Genomic DNA, 22,412 nt, shown 5'->3' with positions numbered 1-22,412 from the left:
AAGCAGGAATAGAAACAAAAGTTCCCTCTTGTGAGAGAAAGGCCCCTTGCCTGTGAGGAGAAGAGGACAGCATGTTGTAAAGCAGCTGCGCCTCTCCCCTCTGCTGGCCAGTGGCCCCCAGAGGGCACAGAGACCCTCATCGTCAGGCCCTGGGGTCTCCATCTCCCAACCCTTGAACACTCCCAGGCCCGTTGAGTTCGGACTCGGCTGCCTCCCTCTCCTCTCCGCTGGAAACAGAAGCTCCAGAGAATGTTTCTAACTCCTGAGTCCACTCAGCCATGTCCCCCTTGCAAAATCCTCCCCTTCCCGCACTCCCCTGCACCCAGCCAGCCAATCGGCGGGCTGCGAGCCTCTCCAGACCCTTGTCTCAGGGCCCTGGCGGGATAAAACCGGTGGCGATGCCTGGCGGATGGGAACAAACTTGGGATCGAGGAGAAAGGCAGGCCCAGGGCACCCTTGCGGCGGACCCAGGCACTGAGGGCCTGCGGCTGCCGGCCAGGTATGCTGCACAGGGCTGGCTGAAAGCTGACCAGGGGAGAGGGTTGGTTCGAGAAAGAGAGGGTCCCACGAAGCCTTTTCCCTCCCAAGTTAAACTGGGTGAGGCTGGGGCAGCAGAGGAAGAGCGCACCCGGGCTGGAGTTGGGACTTTGGTGGCAGACCCCCAAGTGTGTGCTAGGCCAGGCTGAGATTGCCCACACTTCTAAACCCTTCGACTCTAGCCGCGCTACGAAGGCCAGGGGGCAGGGCCTGGTCGGAGGTCTAAGGCAGCAGACATGCTCTCATGCCCCTTTCCCCGGGTCTGCAGGGCAGCGGTGCGGCGGATGCGGCAGGGACCTGCGTGAGGACTCCCTGAGCCCGCCGCGGGCCGCGAGCGATCCTCCGCGATGCCTCACAACTCCATCAGATCCGGTAAGGACGCGCGTGGCTGGACCCTGAGCCCCGCGTCGCTGTGCGTCCGTGCGTGCGCTCGGGTCGGCAGGGCTGGGGGCGTGCGCGCCGGGATCGTGGGTTCCTCCTGCGTGGGGACGCAGCTGGGTCGCCTTGGGCCTGTCTCCCAGCTGCGACCGGCGTGCGGCTTTCGGCCCTGAGGTTCCCTGGGTCCGGCGGAGCTGCCTCCGCAGGCCTTGGTTTGTGCGGACCACACGGAGCGGCGATGAGCCCTTCGTGGGTTTAGAGAGTTGTCCCTCACGCCCACCCCTGGCTGGCATGGCCCGTGAGTGTGGGCTGGCCCCTGCTGGACTTGCAGTTCCCTTGCCTCGACCACTAAGCCCTTGTCCGGATGCGCGCAGCTCTCCTAGAGATGGGCCAGCTCTCCTGGCCGGACTGTGAGCCCCCCGCACCTTTAAACCCAACGGGAAAGTAGCCCGTGGTTCGGGGCCTGAGAGCCATGAGTGAGCCTGGGGTTCGGACTCCTCCTGGTCGAGCACGGGCCAGGCGGGGAGCCACGCGGGGATTTCGGCTTGCAAGGACTGAGCTGCCCGCGGGACCGAACCCCTTCCCCACTGGCGCCTGGGCCCAGGGCCTTCAAAGGCGCTCTGAGCCCCTGACCGAGGCACCTGCCCTCTCCTTCTCCTGGCCCAGGCCGGGCCAGATTTGGGGGGTGCAGGTCTTCGTCCGGAAGGAGCTCTAGGACCAGGCTAATGGGCGCGCTGGGCACGGCCACTCGGCGCGCAGCAAGTGTGGACAGCGGGCAGAGGCGCGGCCCGGCCGCAGTGATGAATGGAGCCGGGTCGGCCGCGGGGAAAGCGATTTATGGGGCCAGGGCGCAGCGCTATCGATTTGGGCCAGCGAAGTGAGAGGAAATCAATATTTCAGATGAATTCTCGGCGAATATGAAGTCCGCTCGGCAAACGGGACATTTGTTATAATAAGGAGGGTCGGATCCGCGCAGCGCGCGGCTGAGGTCTCTATTTAGCCAGAGCGCGGAGGTCCAGCTTGCGCGCAGCCTCGGATCTCCGGGCCCAGGCTCCACGGTGTGGGGCGCGGGGAGGCCCGCGGCGCCGGGCTCTTTCTTATTCGGGTTTGCTGCGTGGCGGAGGCAGAGTCAGCGGTAACCCCCCATTGCCATCCCTCCGCGGGCGCGGGTCGGAGACCTCGCGGCCCTTCCCGGAGCAGGGGGACGGAGCGGGGCTGCCCCAGCACCCCCTTGCTCAGCCGAGCTCGGGCGCCACGCGCGCTCATGGACCACTTTCTGGGGCCAGAACTATGTTTTCGCCCGTTAGTCTTTAGCCAAATCGGGTACAATGCCGGGCGTCGCCCCGCCTCGGGAGCAGGACGGTCTCCAAGGCCGAGCGCTAGCCGGGTGCGGGATCCCATGCCAGGCTGGTCCAGCGCTTCCACCCCGTCGCCCCCCGACTTTCTCCTGACCTTTCTGGCGGTGTTAGTAGCAGGTGCTCTCGGACCCCGAATTTACAGCGCTGGACCAGATCCTTTGAGACATAAGAGGAAGTCGCAGTTCCTTGGGCTGACTTGATTTTGTTTTCGCTACTTATTTTCATTCTAGAAGCACTCATTAGAATAAATGGGAATAAAAGATAGAAAGAAAAAGGACACCGTTTTTATTTATTTTAAATCAGCAACAGGCCCAGGTGTTGCAAGGGTTTCGAGTGCTCACAAGCAAATGATCCTTGGTTTGGGGAGGGAGCGGCGCACCCGGCGGCCGGAGGGGTCCGTCTCTCTCAGTCTAGGGGAGCCAGAGAGGCCCCCCCTCCTCCAAACAAAGAAATAAAGCTGAGCGGGAGGGAGAATGAGACTTTCTCCTTTAGTTTAATGCGATGCTAATAAAATAAAAGGGAGTTGCCTAAAATGAGGCCCAAAGGGTTCAAGGCTGCCACTGCTTGTTTCTAAACCCTGTGTGGGCTAACCCGACTGAGGACCCTGTCTTTCCCATCAGTTTACTCAACGCTATTGCCCTGAATGTAGAGCTCAATTCATAAACTCACTCCTCCTGGTTCTGCGAGCGCTTTTCTCGCCTAGGTGCTAGCGGCTTCTTTCCTCCAACACTTCCATTTCTAAAGGCCTTCATCTGGAGACCCCCAACTAAGTTTCCTCCCGGGCAGGACGGGGCTAAGGCCGCCCGGCCGCTCGCGGGAGCAGGGCGGGCGCACCGCTTTCAAAGAGCCGAGGTGCTCTTTCCCGAGTGTCCCGAGCGCTTTTGCGCTCCGACCGCCAGCCGGTCCTCGGCTCCCTGTCGGCTGATCTTGCCTCATGCCTGTTTTCTGCAGCTTTATTCTGAAGGGATGTGGAGAGCGAAGATCGAATTGTTCTGGTGTGCGCTGGTTAGCGATGGGCGGAACATTTCGTAAAAACCACTGGGAATTTTGTAGCATCGGGGACCAAAGATCCTCTAAAGTAAAAACACTCTTTAAATATTCAAAGAGGTATAGGAAGTGATAAACATCACATAAATATTAATGTAAACAATAGTGTGTCAGTGCGGAAGAGGATTTAATAAAGCAAGCGGGCTGTCATTAAAAGTTATGTGGAACAACTTGCCTCAGCCCTGTCGCCGAGCTCCTGAAAATCGGGCTATGCAAGTGATAAAACGAGACTTGGGACCGCGGAGGGGCATGTCTCTAGCTCCCCAGATCCGAGACGCGAAGCCCTGAGCGCTCCTCCGGGTTTTGGGAAGGCGGAAAGGGGCCAAAGGCGTTTGAGGAGGGCCTGCTTTCTTCCCAGGTTTCTCGCTTGGGTCGAAAGTAAGGTCTTCCTGGGACGGAGACGGTCTGAAAGGGCTTGAAGAGGTTCCAGGGCTCCTCAGTTCATCTTTGTTTCCAGATGCTCCTTCCTCCCACCCTCCTCCGCGCAAGTTAATTAGGAGATAATTTAGCTACCTTGTGAATTAGTTTTCAGATAAGTATCTTTTCAAGCTTTGTCACTTTAATTGCCCCACTGATTGATAAGAAGTAATTATTTCTAATTGACACTTTTTGATGTTTATTGGAAGCATTTATTTGGGACTTATTTTTGGAGTGGAAGGAAAGTTAATTAATTTTATCAATCTATACCCAAAAGGACTCTTCTAATTCTACTGAAGAGGACAAAGGAAGTGAGGGAACACAGCACAAAAATCAATCTCATAGAATTATAATTATTAATAGATTTTTTTGTTCCACCGAGAATGTCTACTCCTATAATAGTATGTCAAAACTTTGCATTTAGGGCCTCATATCTCCCATTTTAATGGGAACATGCTTCATGGGTTTATGTTTCCCGTGGACACACAACATTCACAATCCCTTCATATGCTGACTTTATTTTGGAGGTTACTCGACTTTGTAATTAATTTTTGTGTAAAGTAAAATCAATGGAATCCAATATACTTAGAATAAATGGCATTATTTTTGTAAGAGCTAATTGTAAGAGATTTACTAATAGTCATCCTTGTTCTGTAATTATTGATAGAGTTGAGTATAAAGGTGAAACTTTATTTACAGTGACATGTCTTTTCATACCTAAACCTCAGAGTAAACAGTTTAATCATTCACATCCTCCAGAATTTGTTTCTGTGAAAGAGAAACAAGGGAAAGAAAAGAAAGAAAGAAACAAAGAAACAAAGAAAGAAAAGAAAAGAAAGGAGGAAGAAAGAGGAAGAAAGAAAGAAAGGAAGAAAGAAAAGAAAGAAAAGAAAAGCTGAAAGTAGGCTGTGTGGGGGCAGGGAAAAGGTGGCTGGAGAATCAAAATGAGCAAACTTATTTCAGAAATGAAGGTAGCCAGGTGCATGGAACTTTGGCCATTCAATATAAGAAAACTGAAATTCTACTTTGGAACACATCCTTTTGAACACGATTCCTACCACCTCCCCTAAGTACCCCTAACCATCACCGGAACCCCTTACTTCTCCAGGAACAAAAGAAGGCACGGCCTTTGGGAGCCAGCTGGTCTGAATCTCTGACATCTAGATGTCCGAGTCCTGATTCGCATCCATGAAAAGGGAGCCGGAGCTATGCACTGCGCTCTCGGGACTTATAAAGAGATTGCGTGTTTATTATTAAAGCCCCTGTGGGCTTCGTTCCTAGCTGTGCACCCACAGTCTTTTCACGGACAGACGCGGGACTCCCTGACGCAGGAAGATATTCCCACACTGGCCCAGAGTGGAGGCACCCTCGTGCACACGTGCACGCCTGAACCGAGAGCAGCACCGGCAGACAAGGTGCCCTCCTGTCGGGTTAATTCAGCCAGTGCCCTTTTCAATCATTTATGTGTCAAATCTTGTCTGCTTTTAATGATGTTTCTCCCAGACTACGTGGAGCTGCAAGAATGAGGAAACATTTTAGATGAAAAAGAAATTTAAGACGCACAAAGAGCAGATAATATCACATACCAACCTCACTATTAGTGAAACTGAAAAATATATAAATAATGCAAAAAAAATCAGCAAGGGAGAGTTTAGTAATGGAAAATTCCCCTGCAATTAAATGAAACAGTAATTCAGTGGAGATATGCCTGAATGAATTAGCATTTGTTAATCGGCTCTCATAAAAACAATGTGTGTGTGTGTGGTTGAAGGTGTGTTTAAAGTATCTATTTTTCATAGGAAAACTTCCTCAAATATGCACATGAGATTATGTAGTGATCCCATTCTATTTTGCAAAATGCCCCAGTTGTCTTGCTGGCAAATTTCACCTGCACACAAAGTGTGGGGGTGGGGAGAGGAGCCCCCATTAGAGGAGAAGAATAAAGCTGCTCCTCTTATCCTGGGACATTTCCAGTAACATGTTGGCAGAGCTGGCTATGCTTAGAGACACCCACACCAGGTCCTGAGTGGACTCTTGGGTGGCTCATCTGCTCTGGGACACAACCAACTACCTGAGGCAGGGAGGCTGCTCCTCGGCTGTGCTCCCCCCTTGCCCAGGCTGCACCAGCCGCCCCCAGCTCAGGCAGCGACTGCAGTCTGTAGTCTCAGGAGGAGCCTGCTCTGTGTGACTGTGCGGGATGTGTTTGCACTCCCTCACCACAGTTGGTCTGGTCTGTCTTCCACGCTAAGCATTTTAAAGCAGCTGTAGTTACCAGTCCAAGAGGTGCTGAGCTTCCAGTTGCGCAGAGAGAGAGATTTGAGTTCTGTGCTTCTGAGAACACAAGGAGCCAAAGTTTGGTAAAAGAACTTTGTTTAGGAACAAAATGATGATTTTAAAAGGAGGAGGCAGGGGAACACACCCCCATTCAAGACTGCACTTTGCTTTTGTTTTAGTTGAGACTTGGGGAAAGGCTGAGTCTCTCAGCCCCGCTCCCTTCAGAGACAGAACTCAAGGATGTGAAACACCCCCTGAAGGGAGAATAATGAGCCCCACACTCAGCACCCTTGGGGAGGTGATTCTTTCTGGGTCCACAGTGAACCGCCTTAGCCCAGGTACTCTGCCTGGGGATGCGCAGGGACCGTGTCCAGCTGAGGGGCTGGGTTTCTCTTTGCAGGGAGGGGTTCAGAGAGGCCCAGTCCAAGGGTCTCCATTCCTGACCACTCTCCCAGGCCAATCCCAGCTCCCCCAGCCCATGGTCAGAGACCCTGGGTGGAGGCTCCATGTCAGGGTTGGCCAGAAACACCCACCCTTCCCTGTGTATCTGTGGCCACACACTTTTAAGTAGGACTTTGAGAGTTCATAATCATTTTCTCAAGTCCTGGGTTGGGCTGACAAGCCTGTTTGGGTTTCTGAAAGCCCCTCCAGAGCCCTCCCCCAGCCATGTGGGGACGTGATGAGCAAATAAACATCTCTTACATGGGACACAGCAGAGCAGCTTCGTAGGACAGTTTCTGTTTCCCATGCACAGCTCACATCACTGAGTCTGGGCTCCACAGTGACTGCGGGCCCCTCCCTAGGAGTCTCCTTCCTGAGAGACTTTTGGGTTCAGTTTCTGTACTGGCTCCTGTGCATCCTTCCCTCATCATGAATGCCACAAAAGAAGCCAAGTATGGCGAAGGCTCAGCACAGTCAGCCCCCAGCTGCTCCAGCTCTGCCAAAGCCCCTTTCATGCCCAAAGGAAGAGCTCTCAGGCCAGTGTGCCTGGCCCCAGGGAGCCCTCAACAAATGGAAGTCTCCTTGTTCCCATTGAGGCCGAGGTAGGCATGGGATTCAGGACTCTCCTGGCAGGGATTGTCCTGACACATTTGCAGAAGAGAAGGGAATTGCTGCTCAGACGGCAGTGGATGTGACTCCAAGTCCCCTTTTCATTGTCCCAGAGCCCAGCTCATCACAGTTCCCTGCGGCACCAGACGGTCTACACCTGCAACTCCACTGGGAACTCGGGCCCGAGCCTGGGAGAGGGCACAAGGGCCTGCATGGCGGCAGCGGTGGCAGGCAGGCCTTCGGTCCCTCAGCCTGCATTCCTCGTCAGTGTTCCCAGCTCTCCAGCTCAGTGAGAACAGCCCCCTCTCCAGTGCAGTTCTCAGTCTTTCTATCTGTGAAGTGGGGGAAGTGGTTTCTACCTGGACGGCACTCCTGGAGGTGCCTGTGAGGAGGAAGGAGATGATTGACCAACAGGGAAGGCAGAGAGAGGGGGCTTTCTTTGGGTACATACCCCCGGGCTGCTATGTTTCCCCACCACTGCCACAAAAACAAACAAACAAACAAACAAACAACAACAACAACAAAACCCCACACCTCTCCACGGGCACCTTAATAAATCACAGGCCAAAAAATAGACTTACTCCTGAGCATCTCCAATCCACACTTGGCCTCCCTGTTGGGTCCATGTCACAAACCAGTGGTCCAGTGGGTGAGATGGAATCAGCCTCCCAGGTACTGGGAAGACCCGTCCCTGAAGTCAGTGTGGTTGCCGGGCCCCATCCCCAGGCAGCGAGCGGTGGGCACTCGAGATGCTGGATCCCCGTTCTCCAAGTTTGAACTCGGTCCCTCTGCTGCTTCCTCAGGGTCCCTTCACTTGGGTTCAAACCCAGTCGTGTGCTCCTAGTGTAACACTGGCAGGAAAGAGATTTAATTTTACTTCTTTATTTAATATTTCACTTCTTTGCTGTGCAGATTGGGCTGGTGGCGTTTCTCTGATGAAAACCCTTCAAGCAGACAGCTTGAGAAAAAAAATTGTTTTGCTCCCTTCTCTTAACTCCTTTCTTTCTCCCATCTTCAGCCACAAAGCTCATCAGCTTTGTCTTCTGCACTGTTCTCCTAAGTGGCCTTGGAGTGACCTGAGTACTTAGTGCTGATTAGTCCCCTGGGACATATTGCTGCTGTCAGACCAGCACAGCGGAGAGGTCAGGGAGCTGCCTGGGCGTCGCGTCTGAGAGAAACAGCTCAATCTGCTGTCATCACGGGAACTGTGTATTTGCACAAACCCAGGGCCCTCTGTGTGTTTTGATTCCTCTGCTTCTCTGGGAGGTCAGCAGAACCGTTATTCCAGGGTAAACTCAGGGTGTGAGGTCTCAAGAGGGGGACTTTTGAAGTCACTGTGAAACAGGCCCAGTGGGCAGCCTCCCCATCTCTGCAGGAGCAGAAGGGGCTGACCTGGGAAGCCCTGACCTTGACCTGACCTTGCTGCTTTCTCCCCGTGTGACCTGAGACTAGTCAACTGTCTCTCTGGCCTTGAATTTCCTCATCTGTATCAGGGCTTCTAGGAAGTACTGAAGGTTAGACCAGGATGCTGACCCGGCAGCGCAGAGCAGCTACTGGAGAGATTCCCCCTCTCTATACAGTGGTCACCGGGAGGACAGTCTCCAAAAGTCCTCCAGGGCAGATAGATGCCCAAACCTCACATTTTCATAATATTTTCTTTGAAACTTCCCACGAATAACTCAGAACCCTGGGCCGAAACTTTGTTTTGGGGCAGGCCCTTCGTGCCCCACGCAGACGCAGTGAAAGGCCTCGCGGCATCAGGCCAAGGGAAAGGGCCCTGCGCGGATGTGCTGCTTCAGAGCCCGCGCGGGTCTGCAGCTGCCCCGCCCTCTGGAAAAGCGCTCCTGGCCTCCCTCACCAGAAGGCCCGGTGGTAGGGGAAGCACCCAGCCGGCTGGCTGGCGGTAGAACGGCTGCTCCTGGACTTCCTGCTGGACTCCCGAACATCCTAGGGTTTTAGTGGAGCTGGTCTCGGAGGAAAGATGAGCCGACGGGGGTGTGCGGGCTCTGTGTGCAGCTCAGGCAGGACCACAGGAAGACTTGTTCCTAACTGACCTAGAGCCATACATTTATTTTTAATGAGCATTCACTAACCTTCTGTCTTCTTCTCTCCCCTCCCCACCCACTGTCTTACATTTTCCTACTTTGTGTAATAATGACAGCCCAGCTTTGGCACCTTTAAAAGTCTGTGACTAGCTGAGCCCCAGATCCCTGCGCCCTGCTCTGTTTTGCTCTTCAGCACTGAGAGGGTTCTGAACACCCTCAAAAAGGAGGTGGCAGGAAGGGGGTGCCCCCCTGACTCACCCTCAGTGCCTGGCTGTGCCTTTGAGATGGGAACCAGGAGGAGGAAAGGCTGTTGAGGGCCAGGGGTGGCAGAGGTTGGTGCTGGAGCTGGAGAGGCACCAGACCCAAGCTCCGAGCTGGCTGGAATCTGAGGCCTGCAGTTTAATTCAGTGTAACAGGCCGCCTGCTGTGGGCAGGTGCCACACCAGCCCTGGCAGCATTTGCTGCCAAGGAGTCAAGGTAGATGACAGGTGAGATGCTCCCTCAGGACCAGGAGCTGTAGTCCTGTGATTCCCTCTCAAGTAGTTGGAGCACCAGCAGGAGGGGAAAGAATCAGACCGAACTGGTCAGCGGGGGGACAAGACTGGAAACTAACACCCTGGTGGTGGGCGCACCAAAGCCATTTCTCTGAATAATCACCCAGTCCAACCACACCTTTGCCAATGCCAGATAAACCTCATCCGGCCTGGGCCCCCAGATGTTCCGGAAAGGCGGCATGAGACTGCAGGGTCCACCGGCTCCACATGGTCTCCACTGGCTCTAGATCCAGGGTGGCTGGTGAGCTCCTGGCAAAACACTGCAGAGCTGTAGGTGCAAATGCCGTGGAGGCAGGCTCAATTCTGCCAAATCAAATGCTTGCTGAACACGCCCATGCTTAATTAACCCCTGTGCCTTCAGAGGTTTGCACTCTGTAGGACACCCCTCAGGGCCTCCCGTCTCCTTGACAGTGTGGCAAGGCCTGGGCCCTTCCAGCCCTTGTATTCTGTGATGCTGTGACAGTGTCCATACCAGGAAGATTACATGCCCCCCACTCCCGCGAGCCACGGAATTGTCTAGACTGGGCCTCGAGCACACCCTTTTGCATATGGGACCGGCTCTCAGGAGACCTGCTGACAACGACTCATTTGCTGTCCTGAGGGCCTGGCTGATCCTGTTGGCTGGAAGGTGTCCATCTTTCTGAGAGATCTGAGGCCAGGAGCACATCGTGCCTATGCCCACACTGCTCTTGTCTACTTCCTGGAAGTCACTGTCTGTACCGAAGTGTACACGCAGCTGTGTGCAGCCTCCTATCATTTGTGCGTGTTCACCATTTCTCCATGTGCATGGTGCTGGCCTTCAGGCCAGGGAGCCTATCTGCCCTCTTATTGGCTAAGCCTTCAGAGAAGGACACACTTGGTTTTGCATCCCCTTCAAACACTTAAACCTGCGTGACCTCACCAGTAGAGTGGACTTGTGGCTTCTGCCTCTGTGGGCTGCTGAGGACCAAATGAGCTCATATTTGTGAAACTCTGAGTCACGGGCTCCCCACATCCTGGCATCCTCAAAGCTAAGGCCTTCTGCAACTTCTTTGCTCCTCTCCACTCCCCAAGGCCCCAGCACTTCATTTTTATGGCCTGTTTACCCTCTACTTGGTATAGGAACACTTATCTCTCCAGCTTTCACCTTGTACACTTGAGCTACCTTAGTGCCTGGGAGGAAGTGCCTCACACCTTGCAGGAGCTTCATGGACTTGTTACACCCACGGTCCACCTGGACCCAGAGTTGACCCAGGCTAAAAGGGCTCCCAGACCAGGAAACAGAGACCCAGAGAGACATGCCTTGCCCAGACCCCACAGGTTTCAGGCAGAGCAGGGCCTCCATGTGATAGACAGGGCTTCTCAGCCTGACTGGGAATGCCTTTCAGAGCGGGCATGGGGTGGGGCGAGGGCTGGCTGAGCCGAGGGAGTGCTGATTGCAGCCTCTTCTGAGTGCGCACCACCCAGGGGGATGAAAAGGGGCCTCTGCTGATGTGGACTGGTGAAGTTTGTACACACACACAGATGCACACGCACACACATGCATACATATGCATACATGCACATACAACACAGAGGCACAGGCCCACAAGAGAGACACACTCATACACACATGCACACACAGACACAACACGTTCTCATACACACATTGTACAGAGACACACATACACACTCATGCATATAGCCAAGACTGGGACTAGAGTAGGCACAAAGGAACCCAGGCTGCAAAGTTTAGGAGGCTCTCACCTGTGAGATCACTCAAGGGCAGGGCAAATTAGGGCCTCCTTACATTTTGCACCCTGTGTGCCTGTGGGGTTGGCAGTTTGAGCCCTGTTTTTTATGACAATTTGAAGGTCAAATGGCCAGTTAGGAGTGGACCTGAGGCTGTGTCTGCATTTGCATCTGATCCACTGCTGCAAATCTTCGAGAAGCGGAGCGCCCTGCAGGGAGAAGGTTTTTCTCCCCAGTGGGCTGGCAGGAGAGCTCCACACAGGACAGGTCTCTGGCTGGGCCTCGGGTGTCTGACTTAGGCCTGTTCTTCTCAGACGCTGACCTACAGCAGAACCACCAGCACCTTGTGAAGGTGCTGGTTGCAGGCCGTTGGTTTGCTGACAGAGCCCTAGGAGGTTCTGATGCTGCCCTAGAGACCACACTAGAAACACCTGTACAAATATCTATGCAGCACCTGCTACATATCTACTCTGTGCCAGATCTTGTTTGGGGAGTTTTATTCCCAACCTGCTGGTCCTCATAGATGCTCTAAATCCAACCAACCACCCTGCCAAACTGACATCTGGTGTCTTGCAGAAAGGTCCCATGTTGGGTCGGATTTGCCCAGGCCTGCCAATGTTTGGCATTTCAGTGGGCAGCACTGCCCAACCTCACCACCCTGCATCTGAGCCCAGGCCAGCAAGACATCCATCCCCAGGACCAGGGAGGTGTCCCTCTGGGGCAGCCCAGGCCTCTATGGTGGCAGCAAATTCCCTCGAAGGGAACTTTGTTTCCTCAGTCCCATAATGGCCACTTATAAAGAACAGAAAACTAATCACAGCTCCATCATGTGAAAGGATCAGTGTGCTTCATGTTAGGAAAACTTCAAAACTTGATTGTACAAGTTAGGCCAACTGGCAAAACAATAAAGCCTGTTATTGTAGAATTATGTGAACACTACCACCGAAGACATCTGTGGAGGCTTCACTGACTTTCGGATTCGTGTAAAGTGCTGGGGAGAGAGCGAGAACCACTGTTCCTACTCTGCCCCCCTCCGAGGCAGGACTTCAGTGTGAGAAGCTAAGCCCCACTGGTGGGTAACTGGACCTGAGTGCCCAGTGAGGGAGCAGACACGGTACAGAGGGAAGTCAGACGGGACGGCCCCTACAGGTGAGGGTATCTGTGAGCATTCTGGTAAAGGAGAAGGTACTTGCCTGAGCTTTGTCAGGGGGTGGGATTGGGGTTGGTGTTCCAGGCACTGTCATTGAATGGGCAAGGGCTGGAGGTGGGGATGTACGTGGTGTGTTTGGAAGCAAAGACTAGTTGGCTGGAATGTGAGTTTACATACAGAAATAGTGGGAAATAGGGTCCGGAAGTGAGAAAGGAATCTTCTTGGATTGTACACCAGTGGTTTGTCGGCAAATGCCAGTTAATGATTGGTTTGAAAGGAAGTACAGTCAGGACTCTAAGATTATTTTGGAAAATCACCAGGCTGAGATTATCCGGAACAGGGCTGAAAATGGAGAGAAGAAAGAACATTTGATAATGCAAACTCTCCAGCTCCCGCAGATCATTACCACCGCTGTCCACTTGATAAAGAGGCCATGAACCTCAGGACAGAGGAGTTAGGTGCCTGACTCTGAAGGAGCAGGGACATTGACGACCCAGGTGAGGATGGAAGTTCATGCCTGAATGCACGCGACCCAGGCTTCCTGATGGCAGGTCAGAATTAACACCTGCACTCTCCTGGTCAAAGCCCACATTTTGTGAGAACCCCACCTGTCTTTCCACTCCTGTCCCCAGCTCCCGAGCTGACTCTGGTCACTGGAGCAGCTCATTCTCTTAGGACCCCGCATTCTGTTCCTGCTCATCCCTCTGCGGGCAGCTGGTGGAGTTCTGCCTCTGACTCAGAGAGAATCCCACCCCTGTCCCATACAACTCAGTGCTCCGCCCTCTCCTGCTCACTCCGCACCTCCTGTTCTCTGCACTGAAGCCTTTCCTCTTCTCCAGAATGTCAGCGAAAGCAGAGCCATGGTCTTTGGACTTCTGTAACCCAAAGCCTAACTCCATGCCTGCCATTCTGAAGGACTGGGTAGACATTTACACACTGAACTAAACTTTAGTGTCATAACGCTCTTTGAAGTGACTTGAGGTAGAACTCTAGGCCTGTGTGGCCAAGGGTTCATGGCCCGCTCAGAGCATGTTGTGAGAACGGGGTGGCTGAGAGTTGGCGCCAGTGCCTCGGGCGATGGCACACAGCCCTGGGGCCACTGCAGGCAAGTGCTGGGACCAGGGGCAGAGACTGAGGGACACCAGGTGCTTCTTTAGGAGCTGCTGTGAAACTGTGAAACCAGAGTGATCCAGGCATGGGGTCCACACTGAGCACCCACTCAGGGAGAAATAGGCCAGGAGGTGAGAAGAGAGGGTAGCAGTGTCTCTGGATGGTGGACCAAGAAGGAAAAAACTAAATCATGATTTCTGTGGGTGGTGTTGTGGGCTGAATGTTTGTGTGCCCCCCAGACTCCCATGTTGAAGCCCTTAACCCCCAATAGGACGGTGTTTGGAGACAAGGCCTTTGGGAGGTAATTGGGGCTGGATGAGGTCGTGGGGGTGGGGTCCTGTGAGGGAAGAGACAGCAGAGCTCTCTGGGAGCAGGGCACTCACTGAGGGAAGACCCCATGAGGACGCAGCGGGAGGAGTTCCTGACCACACTGGCATCCTGGTCTCGGAGTGCCAGCCTCCAGAACTGTGAGAAATGAATGTCTGTTGTGTAAGCCATCGGTCTGTGGTGGTTTATAGTGACGTGCTGAGCTAAGATAGGTGGCTGGGAAGGGGGCTTCAGGGTGACAGGATCTTCAGAAGAAATCTTGAACAGAGGTGTCACAGCTCCAGGTTTGTACCAGGGATGCTGACAACGAGAGGAGTGACTGCTTGAGGTGTGATGGGCAAGGGGCGCTGAATAATAGCAGGCCTGGGTCCAGCAGCCTACCTTTCCTGTGTGTGTCCTTGCAACACCACAAAGCCACTGGGCCCCTTAAGGGGCCGACACATGTGCCATGTACCATGTGTGCCTTTCTTGGATGATGCAGTGTGACCACTCCCTGACAGAAGCGCTCAGGCTGCTCTGACGCAGGCGTGTGGATCCCATCATTTCACAGAGCTGGGCACTACGGCCACTCTGTGGGCATCAGGCCGTGCCGGCCTCACCCAGCACCAGCTCTCCGGACACTGGCCGGGAGACAGGCTGCTGGGAGGTGCTGCACGGTGCTCTGCAAAGAGCCCCGCAGAACAGCAGCTCAACATGGTGAAAACCACAGTGTGCTGCTCGGTCGGATCTGAGATCCTAAGGAATGTATGAGGCAGCGGCCCCTAAATAACCAAATTACACCTTTAAAAAATCCTCCCCTGAAGATATGCTTATGGATTTTAGAGAGAGGAAGAGGGAGAGAGAAACATCAGTGAGAGAAAAAAATCGATGTGAGAGAGAAACATCGATCAGTTGCCCCCACTCCCCATGTCCCGTATGTGCCCTGATCAGGGATTGAACCCACAGCATTTTGGTGTATGGGATGACATTTCAACCAACTGATCCAACTGGCCAGGGCACGAAATTACACCTTTATCTCCAAAGTTTTTCAGTCCACAAATGTCCCTTTTCCTGCCACTACTGTTCAGCTTTATTACATCAACAAGCATCTCTGCCCACCCTGCAAGAAACACTAGTAGTCACTACTTTATGCAATTGACATAAATACTTGTCGATCAAATGTATAAAACATTCACGATGACACCATATAATTTATAATAAGCAGCCCCTTGTGCTGTTGCAACTAGCGTGGCACATGAGCCCCTGAGACAGGTTCACACTCACGTGTCCAACAGGGCTTGTGAACAGAGGCGTGTTCGCACTGGGCTCAGGGAGCTCCCAGGAATTCTGAGCGAAGCGGGATATTACAGAGTGCCCTCTCACGGTCTGAGTGGAGGAGCCGGCTGGTGGCAGCCCCCAGAACGCCTTCAGTGTTGGCATTGAGGGGGGCAAGAGGCCAGATTCTAGGACAGACACGTGCTGCTGCTGCCTGCCTACCCGATGACTCTGTCCCCACTTGGGAAGAGCCACCATGAGCTCCTGAGACTGAGCATTGCTAGCAGACCTGACACTGGCCAGATGAGTGACCTGCGCAAATGACAGTGTCCCTAGGCCTCATCTGAAAACAAGGTCTCTCTGTAGAGGCCCCAGGACCACCCATGTCCTGTAAGTTAAGTGGGAGGCCAGGTCGGGTAGGGTGGGGAGGTGTGGCTGCACGTCCGAGTTCCTGTGCTCAGGCTTCCAACAAGAGGTTGCACAAACAGGGAGGTCACAGGTCAGTGACCTCATGCCTAAGTGGACCAGAGCTGACCCACAGCACAGAGCAGATTCTCCGAAATCTTGGATCCCACTTTCCCTATGGTGCTCCTTATGGGAGCCTTCTCAGCAGCTGTGGACTCGACCCAGACTCATCAATTGCTCCTGCAATTTCATGGCCTTGTCTTTCAGGGTCTCTGTGAGGGGGGTGCTTCTCTGGCCTTTATCACCAACAGAGCTAGAACAGTGTTCACTGTACTTTGTGAAGGCATGCATGGTGTATTCATGTGTGAAAGCTGAGTATTGTGCATGTGTGTGTGAGCACATGTCCCTGTGTGTGTTGGTGTGTGTGTCATACACAGGGGACTAGAGTGAAAGCCAAGGCCCAGTTCACATGTTGAATTGAATTAAATTTAAGAATGCTTACCTGACAGCACTTTGAAAGGGCTCTACAAATATTAGGTGAGTTCATTACCAGCTTTAGACTGGGTCTCCAAAAACTTCCTAATGGGAGGAGGAACCTGGACATCCTGGTGGCCTCGGGGAGCCCAGCCTGGTGGGAGTCTTCCCCACACGGACATGCCGATGCCCTTGCATTAAAGAAGAGTCTGCCGCGTGACGGAGGGGTCAGGAACGGACACCAGGGTGGCTCTGCGGGTAGGTAGTGAAGTCAGAGAAGCAGGCACACTTGTGTTAGAAAACATTTGCTCTTGGCCTGGCTCCCTGAGCCTGCCTTACACTGAAAAAGTCACTGGAGAGGCAGCCAGATACCCCAGGAGAGGAGCCCAGGGGCTCCCCAAACCTGCTGTGTCCAATTCAGAGGTAGAGCCCTGTTTATCTGCATATCAGTTTCCTAGGGCTGCAATAACAAAACATCACAAATTGAGGGTTTGAACACCAGAAACTTATTATCTCACAGTTCTGAAGGCTTTAAGGCTGAGACAAGGTGAGGCAGGGTTGTTCCATCTGAGGCTGTGAGGGGGAATCTGTTCCATGCTGTCTCCTGTAGCTGCTGGTGGTTTGCTGATGTCTTGATCCTTGACTGTGACAGCAAGCTCCCATCTTCACTTGGCATTCTCTCTCTCTCTCTCTCTCTCTCTCTCTCTCTGTTTCTTTCTCTCTCCAAATTTTACTTTTTTATAAAGACACAGTCACACGGGATTAATGAGATTAGAGCCCATCCTAATAACTTCATATTAACGTGATCATCTACAAGGACCCTATTTTCAAACAAGGTCACATTCTGATGTACTGGGGGCTAGGATTTCAATATGAGATCTGAGGACACAGTTCAACCTACAGAAGTCGGAGTGTTGCATGTTCCTGGTTTAGCTGAGCCCACCACCCAGCCCTGACCCAGACTCTCAGTGGGTTTGGGTCCAAGTGACACCAGCTGTAGAAGCCCCAGTTTGGAACTGACAGAGAAAGGGCGACAAGCTGACACATGGTCTCCAGAGCCTTCCTTGTCGTGCCCACCCCAGTGCTCCCACAGAGGAGGAGACCTGCTTCCCAAAGCCAGGACCCAGCAGAAAAGCCTCCTTTCTGGGTTTACCACCTGAGATAATAAAAACAAAAAGCAAACAAGTTGGTAAGAGGCCCAGAAAACTCAGGGCATGCCGTGGTCTAGAACCCATTCTGCCCAGTCCCCACCCCCTTCTTCCTTCACTAGCTGCCAAGGTGGCCCCAAGGGCCTCCAGGGATGAGGAGTGAGCAGGGACTTAGGTCAGAAAGTGTTAGTGCCATCCTGGCTCCACCAGGAAGTGATTCTGTGACAGTAGATGGGCCGTCTCTCCTTTTGGCCGGGGATGCTCTCAGATGTGCCCCAGAACTCTGGTGCACGTCTACCTCAACTTTGTGTTAGCCAGAGCATCACACAGGTTGTGTGGCTGCCCATGGGCTCACATGAGTGAGCTCAGGCCACTCCTGGCAGTTGTCTGTGTGGAGAGATTGCCCAAGGTCCCCCCACAGAGCTCTGTGCACCCCCTTCTGTTCCTGGCCTGAGGGCTGTCCTGCCTTTACTGTCCTCCAGTCCTGCAGATGTTAGGACTGGAGGACAGTAAAGGCCATCTGCTCCCCTTCAGCCAGATGCAGAAACTGAAGCACAGACAGGCAAGGTCAGCATGGGCGGAGCCCCCACCTCCTCATTCTCAGCACCCCCGTTTCCTCCCCTAAAACCACAGCCTGCAGGCTGTATCTGTTCCCCTTGTTCCCTCTAGTTTCCTTAGGCAGTGGTGAGTGGCTTCAGAGAGTATAATCCACTTTGCTATGGTTCTGGGAGTCCGCCATCAACAGGTGTGGAAACCAGATACTCGGTTCGTCACAGATTTTGCTCGGTATGTCAGGCTTGGAACAGCGGTTCTTCTTCATTTGTTCCTAGCTGCTCAGTCCTCAGGACGGCCAGCCCCCACCCTGCTCTGAGGGCTCTGCACCTCACGCACACAAGTGAACATGAGCACGCACGCACACGCGCGCACACACACACACAGGTGTTCCTCAGGGTCGTAGAAAGAACTGCAGGATGGAGTGCATGTGAGTGGATTTAGAAACTCTCAGGTTCTACACACGTCAGGGGTTATTAACGTGCATGCTTCCCAAGGGCAAGGACCATGTCTTCTACTCAGAAGCTGCCTTTCCCCGCCCCACACAGCCTGGAATATTATTAGACACAGAGTGGCTCACTCACAATTGAAATCTAATGAACTGAAAATTGCTTTAACAAAGACCCATTTTTTTTTTTAGAAAACGGCATTAATATCCATAGGCCCCTGACCCCAGAGGGTGTGAGCTTGCCAACTCCTGGCACCCTGGTGCTGGCACACCTGCCCACTCACCTCCAGCTGTCCCACATGCAGGGACCCTGACCCTCTCACCATGGTCCCGGCTACATGGGGCCCGGAGTCTGGGGGCATCTAGGAGCTCAGTGGGAGGGAGCCAAGGCGAATGACCTCTAGCGGACCTCCAGCGAGCACTGGAAGTTCATGTTTACTCAATTAATTAGTGCTTTCAGTATATTGACCATCTACTGAGTGATTGTAAACTCAGCAATCACCAGAGTAACTTTTTAAAAATACATATCTGGGGACACCATGTCTAGAGATTCTGGTTGATCTGACCAGAGGTGGGAAGTGGCTGGAACACCCTGGTGGTTCTGGTGGCAGCCGGGGTGGGACAGGGCTGGCCCTCCTCCCTGCGAGGCACGCTCATGCAGTCAGACAGGATGCTGCCCCTGCTCTCAAGGAGCCGGGTGTTAAGAAGACAGGCAGAGCACTGGCCTGGACACTGAGGCTCAGATGGAGGGCTGGACAGAGCGAGAGGTTGGCGGGGAGATAGTGGAAATGGTGGAGGTTCCTGAGAGCTGGTCTCAGAAGGCTTCTGTTCTGGGGAACACGCAGACCAGAGTGCAGAGTGAGGAGCAGCCACCCCCGTAGACACATCTGCCTCTTCAGGAAGGGGAGGGGTGTGTCTCTAGTTTGAGAAATGGGGATGGAGGAGAGATGGTGTCTAATCTTAGTTGTAGGGAGTAAGTGGCCCATCTTTAATTTATAGAACCTGGAAAAGCTTGCAGGGGCCTCCAGAAATCTTTGAGAGAGCCCCAAACGGGAACCTACGCAAGGAACCCTCGGCCTTGGTGACCCTTCAGGGATCAGGCAGCCATCTGTGCTCCACTTGCCTCGAGCTCTCCCTGCCCGGGGATCCTGAGGCATCCATACAAGGCAGGGCCTCTCCCCAAGCAGGGAGGGTTACTCTTAGGGAGCCTGCAGGCCTACTGACACATGCAGCAGCCCCGTCCTCAGCAATCCACTGGGCATGGGACATCCAGAGAGGGAGGGGACAGGGTTAATCTAAGGGCTGGGGGAGGCAGAGAAAGGCCTTGAAACCAAGCAGTGAAGCCAACCAGATTAATAGAGGAAGAAAGGGGGGTAGACCATTAGGAAGACAAAGAGAAAATCATGCTGGAGCAATAGAAAGGGAAATCTAATATCAACTAGGGAAAAATAAATGGAGATTAGGGCAAACAAATTAGCTTTAATGGGTTCAATGCTAATACAAGAATAACAGTGAGCTGTGAATGCCTTTGAGGGGAAGATGGGATAAGGAACCTGAGCAGTCATGCAGGCGATAAAGACGATGCAGGGAGGGGACAGGCCAAAGGAGCAGTGGCAGAGAGAAGGGGGCTCTGAGGGTGAATGGGTGGGAGATGTGGAGGGAGGGCTGCCATGTTCGACCAGAGGCAGGGACTGGGGCGGGGAAGGGGCTGGGAGGAGATGAGAAGGGGAAGCAGGGCGAGCAGCAGGGATGGAAATAAAAGCGAGGCACCTGGGAGAGACTGAGGACTGAAGAATAAAACCCAGAGCCAAGGCGAGGGGGGAGAGGTGAGAATAAGAGTGGAGGGGCATAAACCGACATGGAAGGGGGGGAATATAAAGGAATTAGGTTTGTTCTCTGACTAAAGAAAATCATAAAATCATAAAATTAGGCCCTGACAAAATGAAAACCTGGCGAGAATTCTGAAGTGGGGTTTGGAAAGCGCCCACACTTGGCGGTAACGTGAAGTCACATTCACTCATAGAGAAGGGCTGACTGTCCTAGAGCAGGCACCCTGCCAGGGCGAGGCTGTGGGAGGGGCTCCGCCCAGGCCGCAGCCCCAGTCTCCATCTGCCCCTTGGTGACGGAGCAGCCTCCTCCTCTCATCTCCTCAACTGCACGGTGGGGATAATGCACTGCCTCCTTAACGCCTATTCAGAGAATTCAGGGACAAGGTATGTTTGTCTTGCTCACCTGGCTCCAGAGCAAGCACCTCCTACCACCTGGCTACAGGTGTTATTCCTAAGCATGACTCATGGAGGAAGGGGTCGAATAATGACAATAGCCTTGTTTCCCTCTTCCTTCCCCTCTTTCCCCTTCTTTTAAGTCCAGAACTGCTAAAATACCAGCCAAGGTGGGTTCTTTCCCAACCAGGGGCTAATCCAGAGGAGGCCTCTTTGTCCACCTTTGTCTTCCTGCCTCTGCCCCCCACTGGCTAGCTCTCCCTATTGGGGAAGGAAGAACAGTGCTGACCTCCCACCATCTGGGCTGATCTAAGGAAGAGCATCCAAGGAACTAGACTTCTTGCCCAATTGTCCCCAGGGCCTCAGCAGGCCCTCCGACTGGCCAGGACTTCAGAGTGTGGGTGGCTGGGAGCTGAGCTGGTCCTCATGGCCACACCACCTGGGGTCTCTTGGGCTGCAGCGAAGGGTCAGCCTGAGGAGACGTAAGGTTCCTCCCCATGGCCTGAGCCTGACACATTGGAAGTGGATGTCGAAGGCATGATGGAAGGGCCAAGAGTCATCCCCTGGGCTTCTGACAGAGGGCGAACGTCTCTGTTCCTGGCGATGATATCTGCACCCCCGTCTTCAAACAGCTCATGTCTAAGGCTGCATGCCTGTGAAGACAGAGTTCCGCTCAGGACACATAATGTGTAGGCCCCACTGAGGTTGTTGGGACCTGCTGTCCTCCCTCTGTTCTTCCTTCCCTCCATCCTTCACTCCAATAATTAACTCATTCAGCACTTACTGGGTACCCATTCTGCATTACACTAGATATTAAGGCTTCCCAGATAAAGCAGCCATGCCCCCCATCAAGGGGCACACAGTGGGTGCAGCAGGACACAGCCAGCATAAGTACACCCTACTCTGCTGGCCTGTTTGAAAGAAAGGGCCAGAGACAAAAAGCGGGGAAGGAGGAGGCCTTTCTGTAGGCAGTAGCTTCCTGAACTAATTCAGGCACGGGTGTGACCTGATCAGGAGAAGGTATGGAAAGGGCACTCCGGCACGGAGGACAGCATAAACAAGGACATGGGAGGACTCGGATGCTACAGAGGAGGAACAGCAGTGCTGTATGGCTAGGGCATCATATTCCAGCCTCAGACAGGTAGGAAAGGACGTAAGCCACGGTCAGCTCCTGTGGGCACCTTCCTCCAGATTTAGTGGCTTAGACTTCACCATGCAGGTCATGGAGACATGCCTGGCTTTCTTAAACGTGGGAGTGACATCGTCAGGCTTGGGTTTTAAAAGTCCTTCTCCCAGCTGAGGGTCACATGCACAAGGCTGGGCACAGAGACCAGTGAGCCCAGGTGACCGGTTAACCCCTACTCAGCTTTGTCCCGAAGTCCATGTCACTTAGGTTTTCTTTGGTCACCTGGAAAGAACTCCATCTCTCACCCTCCCCACATAGTTTGCAATATTGCACCCTGCTGTGTCCTCCTTAGCACCCATCCAGGCAATAGTTGTACACTTACAATACTGTACGTTGTACAATAATTTGTGCATTTCACTATTCCCACATGCAAACTTCATGAGTCCCACGTCATCAGTTCTAGCAAAATGCCTGGTGACTGAGAGATAGAGGCTCAGTAAGCATGTGTCAAGTGGATAAAGGAACCCATGGATGTGTTTGTGCTGGGGATGCCTGGACAGGACTGGTTAAGTAAATATTTAGGAGGGAAAAACGTTGCAATTTGATGAGCACTCTGCGTGGGGGGATGGAAGCTAAAGGCAGTCCATCAGTTCACATGGCATATATTCACTGAACGCCAGCTATCAGCTAATGATGAACCAAACAGACATGGCCCTGCCCTCATGAAGCTTTGGTGGTGGTGGAGGACAGTTACTGCTCACGCATAGAATCATGCATATAAATGTAAAACTAAAATGTGAGTGATGAAGCCATTCAAGAAAGGTAA

At 53.2% G+C, this 22,412-nt stretch overlaps 1 protein-coding gene across 7 annotated transcripts in view; it reads left to right on the top strand.

The window, feature by feature from the left end:
- Window positions 1-392: 392 nt before the first annotated feature.
- Window positions 393-22,412, top strand: part of PAX8 (paired box 8) — a 55,298-nt gene continuing 33,278 nt past the window's right edge. For all 7 annotated transcript variants that reach the window (XM_045828769.1, XM_045828767.1, XM_045828765.1 and 4 more), the window contains exons 1-2: window positions 393-499; window positions 806-909. In XM_045828769.1, the coding sequence (XP_045684725.1) occupies window positions 885-909 (25 nt within the window). In that variant the 5' untranslated portion in view covers window positions 393-499; window positions 806-884. The remainder of the gene's footprint in view (window positions 500-805; window positions 910-22,412) is intronic.

The sequence above is a fragment of the Phyllostomus hastatus genome, unplaced genomic scaffold (assembly GCF_019186645.2).
Source record: "Phyllostomus hastatus isolate PE091 unplaced genomic scaffold, TTU_PhHast_1.1 phas_scaffold_78, whole genome shotgun sequence".
Taxonomy (NCBI): domain Eukaryota; kingdom Metazoa; phylum Chordata; class Mammalia; order Chiroptera; family Phyllostomidae; genus Phyllostomus; species Phyllostomus hastatus.
Note: the sequence above shows the minus strand (reverse complement) of the source record. Positions and strands in the feature narration are given on the sequence as shown.